This window comes from Rhincodon typus, chromosome 8 (genome assembly GCF_021869965.1).
Source record: "Rhincodon typus isolate 14 chromosome 8, sRhiTyp1.1, whole genome shotgun sequence".
In the NCBI taxonomy this organism is placed as follows: Eukaryota; Metazoa; Chordata; class Chondrichthyes; order Orectolobiformes; family Rhincodontidae; genus Rhincodon; species Rhincodon typus.
The window spans coordinates 37,087,176-37,093,175 of NC_063339.1; the positions used below are offsets into that span (position 1 = coordinate 37,087,176).

Genomic DNA, 6,000 nt, shown 5'->3' on the forward strand with positions numbered 1-6,000 from the left:
AAAATATGGTGGTCTAAAAGTATCAAGCAATAAAAATCGAATTTGACTTCTGATATGAATAGTTCTGAGAAGACTTTTTCATATGAAATGCAGGGCTATGGGGAAAGAGCAGGTGAACAGGACACTTGGAAAATTCTTTCAAAACATCTGCCACATGTACAGAACGGTCTCTTTCTGTAGTGTATGCATATATGGATTGCCAAAAATATCCAAATCAGCTTTTTTTACACTATACTTTGAAATTGCACATAACTATGCAAAGAAAAATATAGAAAGAATTAAAATCTCCAGTTCCTGACATGCACATTTTATTCCATACTCATCAACTCTTTAAAAATATATTTCAGTGTGTTGTGGTTGGTTGGCTCGCCGAGCTGGTTCGTTGTTGGTCCACAGACGTTTCATTACCCTGCTGGGTAACATCATTACTGCAGCCTCCGATGAAGTGCTGTTGTGTTTTCCCGCCTGGTTTTTAAACTCTGGAGTCCGTTGGGCACGGGAGTTCCTAGAAGCCCAGTACTCCAAGAGGAAAGCCATCAACAAACACATAGAACTCGACCCCATATATACTCCATTGCGAAGGAAAAGCGGAAGTGAGGTAATCCAGCCCAACCGACTCCAGAGTTTAAAAACCAGGCGGGAAAACACAACAGCGCTTCATCGGAGGCTGCAATGATATGTTACCCAGCAGGGTAATGAAACGCCTGCGGAACAACAACGAACCAGCTCGGCAAGCCAACTAACCACCCACAACATCCACAACCCAAGCTACAAATTTACTCCAAAACATATTTCAGTGTTTTACTTGCTTTGTTCAATATTTTCATTAGGTGAATCTTCATGACGGAGAAAGAATTTCACTTCTTCTCTACGAGGTCCCCACTTCTGCAGATGTTCATACATCATATGGTCAGAAGGAATGGCACGTTCTGTCAAAGAAACAAGATGTTATCTCCTGTAGAACATTACAACACTAATTTTACTCAAATTTTCAGAAGTAAATAAAATGCTGGACTTTAAATAACTTGTTATAAAAATAAATGCTTTCGTGAAAATAATGCTTGGCTTCAATTAAGTATAAGGCAACAATCCAAATCAAGTAGCTTATAACACATTGATGCTTAAAATTTACCACTCATTCTTTTCTATTTCAAATTACAAGCGCCCCAGCGCAAAGCGTATATACAGTACAGTTGGACAAAAGGACAAATACATGAATGGTAACTGTAGTTCAAAGGTGCCATAGAACTCACCAATACTTCTCTTCTCAAAGAATGCAAGAGAGAGAGATGGCAAATAATTAAGGAAATGCACAGAAACAGGGAAGAGGAAGTGTGCAAAGATTGACATTTCTTGTGACATAAAAATTGATTGGGAGGGGACAGCTGCTGTGGTAGGTGAAGTCATCTAAAAATAGAACGATTAAGTGAACATAGAATGATTAAGTGGACCAATAGTCATAAGATTAGATTTGGGGGAATGAGTTGACAAGTACTAGATGGTACTTATCATAAATAAATGCAAGGGATGAGTGGAGGAAAGGGGCTTAAATTAGATTATAAAAATAAATAATACTGTATGCTTATGTAGATTGCCAAAAAATCTGAATTAGCTTTCTGATGCTGTACTTTGAAACTGCACCTAACTCCAGCAAAGAATGTTTGGAGAGAATTAAAAATGGTCCCATTCCTGACACAGAACACAGGAAGGAAGTCTCAAGTACTGATCTATAGTTCAGAGAAGCCACAGGAAGAATGATTTTAAGCTTTATAGTCAGCGATAAAATACATGCTATCAAGGTTAATAGGTGAGCTTACATGGAGCACTGGCTTGATATCACCCAGAGCAAATGAAAAGAGAATTCAGTTGAGCACGTAGCTCTGTCACGATGTGTCAACTTAACATTTGCACAGCGTTTGTGTTTGAAGCATATCCTTGCCAGATTGATGCCAACTAGAAAGCTAAAAAACAAAATCTTTGCTGAGCTCCATTCTCACGGAGGCAGATTTAGGCTAATTCATATCGATTAACCTGCTCTGAAAATTCTGTTCATATTTTGGACAGCCAGGAAACATGGCTCCACAACAACCTAAAGAAGGAAATTTTCCATACTTCCCAACTTAAAACTTGTAAAAACTTCCAGGTTCCGAAACCACAAAACTAACTCATTTTCCCTTGGACTATTGCTGTTTATCATTCTCGTTGAGATCTACAATAATTTGAGATATACTGTTTGCCAAATATGTTGCAAAAACATTACTTTCATCCATCATCAGTGTTGCAGGGGATAATCTCATATTTCTGACCATCAGCCCTGATGGAAACATCTTAGTTTGAAGTGCATTCAATCCGCAACTGAACAGACCAGGGAATTTGTATCTCAGTTATGAGGACAGTGGAAGTTGAGAATTTATATGTTGGTGAAAACTTGATTTCAGCACTTCTGAAGAATTCTTCAAAATTCTAACGGGTGCAGTAATAAATTGAAGTAACCTAAAAAAAAAAGCTTTCTGCAGAATAGGGAAAATGAGTATATAATAGACACAAAGAAAATGGGCACGCATTTAGATCCTGAATCAAAAGCATTGTTGAAGAGATAGGTTTTAAAGAGGCTTTTGAAAGCAAGTGAAGAATCAGAGCAGAGAGCTTTTTTTCCCCAAAGGAATCCAGAGTATAACAGTTAGATATGTAAAAGGTGGTGCTAAATTTTAAGTGTTGTGGGATGAGTCAAAAGTCAGGTAGAGATATATGACTGGAGGTGATCACTAAAATATGGTGAGATAAAGGAAGGAAAATATTTGAAAACAAGAATTGTAACCGTAAGAACAATTAAATGGGCACACTGGTGCTTGGAAAGAAGAGCAGTGGTTCAAGGATGATATTCCCAAGGTTTAGGACTTCTGTAAGAAAAGGGGAAGAGCGATCGATAGAAGCGAAGGCAAGAAATGCAGTACAAGTTGAAAAATGCGATATTGGCAAAAGAACAGCTCTGAGAAAGAACACTAGCTCAGGATCAAGCAATGTGACAAGTTTCTGTGGTTAAAAAGGCAAGTTAATTTGACCTTGAGATTTCACACAACTTAGTCAGTTACAAAGCAGGTCACTTCGTGAATAACTCACTGAAGCAATAAAATAGATATTTAAGAAAGGAGTGCATAAGCACAAAATGTATTTCCCTAAGCTCACAGCAATAATACTTCCTTCAAACTTGACATTAAAGAAAATGTTATTGGTAGCTAGTGCAGCAAGAAAAACAACAGATAAATACTATCTCCTACTATCTCAGATAAATATTCAATCATGAATAACAATCAAAAATGTAAACTTTTTGTATATATTATAGATATATGACCAATGTGTAAATTAACACCAATAGAACCATTTCTGTAGCGTACTGCAATGCAGTGATTTGGTTTACAGGATTGCTCGCTATCCTCTCCTAAGGTTCAAATACCCTCATGCAAAGACATTTTGAGCTGAAAATAATATTTCCATGATAAGGAAATTAACTACATTGTTCATTGCCTAAAATAGCATAATGAGTTGAAATAACTTCTTCTGTCCTGTGAAAATGGTAGAAACTCAACTGCAGCTGCAATTCTTCTCCAGGAAAAGTATTTTTTTGTAGAAACATTAAACAAATTATTGACCTTGTATGAAATGTCTACTGGGAAAGTGAAGTTAGATTTATGCCAAAAAAACAGATGCCAGTTTGCTGCTTCAAGCCAGCAAAAACCAGTCAATATTCAAACAGAGACGAATCTAAAGCTCCTCGTTTAAATAAACGATGATATAAATTGATAGCTCATATTTATAACCTAAAATACAAATATAATTTAGATTTATAAGTTTAGAAAGCAACTCCTCTTTCTTTGTCTGCTGAACATGGGCCTATTTTTCTTATTGCCAGGTGTTTTTGGCTACCATCATTTTTACATTTTAAAACACTATCTCTACTTTTAAATAGTCCACCAGCACATTCCCCAAGTTTCTGTTGATGTTAAATAAATGCATTCGCCTCTTAAGACTGAGACTAGGACTGAAACTAATAAGGGTTCTGTTTCAATCCATGGTCAAAGTATCTGATCTCAATTAAAGCAATGCATTCTTAATTGAAGGTGGGGATAAAGAATAAGCCATCCAGAAATTGCAATTCACAAAGGTTTCTGCCAAAAAGGAGTGCTCATTGACATTATGCGAAGAGATACATTCTTCCATTAGGCCCAACTCCTAAATGGAAAGGACAACTTAGATAAGTACCAGAGGACTGCTGGTATCCATAGACTCCACAGAATATGAGCTAACAACTTCAGATGATTGAGAGTATAGACTGGAATCTTTGGAAACAGAAAAATATCAGCTGTACATGAATGCAGCAGCTTTATTCCAACATATTCCTTTCCAGCGAGTAGCAGATATACCCGTTTGATTTTGAAACTTTACGTATATTTATGCAGTAAGGTCAAAATGTAGAACCCACTCAGGTTATTCTATTAACTGTCTACTTGCCAGAACAATTTATTTATCTTCATTTCTCCTCAAATTAAAACAAGTTAATATTTGGACAAAAAAACAGCAAGACATTTATTGCATTCTATTCCTTCTGTTGTAAAAGCATTACGCAATTTCTTTTAGTTCATCACTCCTTTTCGTTCATTGCAAACACTATTGATTTAAGTTTCTGTGCAGGATTACACAAGTTATTAGATCCATACAGATTGGAGAAAAAGTTTGGTGCAATAATAATATACTTAATTATTTTTAGTAGTTCGAAAAAGAGTTGTTAAAAAGGTGAAATTTCAAAGTTCTGTTAATGTTAATTGTTTTATTGATTAGTTTACAAGAAAGAGCAACCACTTTTTTGGGCTAACAAAGTGTAGAGCTGGATGAACACAGCAGGCCAAGCAGCATCAGAGGAGCAGGAAAGCTGACGTTTCAGGCCTAGACCCTTCTTCAGAAATGGGGGAGGGGAAGGGGATTCTCAAATAAATAGGGAGAGAGGACGGCAGCGGATAGAAGATGGATAAAGGAGAAGATAGGTAGAGAGGAGACAGACAGGTCAAAGAGGCGGGGATGGAGCCAGTAAAGGTGAGCGTAGGTGGGGAGCTAGGGAGGGGATAGGTCAGTCCAGGGAGGACGGACAGGTCAAGGGGATGGGATGAGGCTAGGAGGAAGGAGATGGGGGTGGGGCTTGAGGTGGGAGGAGGGGATAGGTGGGAGGAAAGACAGGATAGGGAGGCGGGGACAAGCTGGGCTGGTTTTGGGATGCGGTAGGGGGAGGGGGGATTTTGAAGCTTGTGAAGTCCACATTGATACCATTAAGCTGCAGGATTCCCAAGCAAAATATGAAGTGCTGTTCCTGCAACCTTCGGATGGCATCGTTGTGGCACTGGAGGAGGCCCAGGATGGACATGTGGTCTAAGGAATGGGAGGGGAAGTTGAAATGGTTCGCGACCGGGAGGTGCAGTTGTTGAGTGCAAACCGAGCATAGGTGTTCCGCAAAGCGGTACCCAAGCCTCCGCTTGGTTTCCCCAATGTAGAGGGGGCCACAACGGGTACAGCGGATACAGTACACCACATTAGCAGATGTGCAGGTGAACATCTGCTTGATGAGAAATGTCTTCTTGGGGCCTGGGATGGGGTTGAGGGAGGAGGTGTAGGGGCAGGTGTAGCACTTTCTGCAGTTGCAGGGAAAAGTGTCGGGTGTGGTGGGGCTGGAGGGGAGTGTGGAGCAGACAAGGGAGTCACGGAGAGAGTGGTCCCTCCGGAAAGCAGATAAGGGTGGGGAGGGAAAAAATGTCTTTGGTGATGGGGTCGGATTGCAGATGGCAGAAGTGTTGGAGGATGATGCGTTGGATCTGGAGGTTGGTGGGGTGGTATGGGAGGACGGGGTTGATTCTGTTTTGGTTGTTATTGCGGGGAGGGGGGTGAGGGATGAGTTGCGGGAAATGCGGGAGACATGGTTGACGGCGTTCTTGACCATTGGGTGGGGGGGGGGGG

At 39.8% G+C, this 6,000-nt stretch overlaps 1 protein-coding gene across 1 annotated transcript in view; it reads right to left on the minus strand.

Moving 5' to 3' along the window:
• Positions 1 to 6,000, minus strand: part of LOC125483709 (apoptosis-stimulating of p53 protein 1-like) — a 50,418-nt gene that overhangs the window by 40,353 nt on the left and 4,065 nt on the right. The window contains exon 3 of the mRNA XM_048600096.1: positions 810 to 929. Within this exon, the coding sequence (XP_048456053.1) occupies positions 810 to 929 (120 nt within the window). The remainder of the gene's footprint in view (positions 1 to 809; positions 930 to 6,000) is intronic.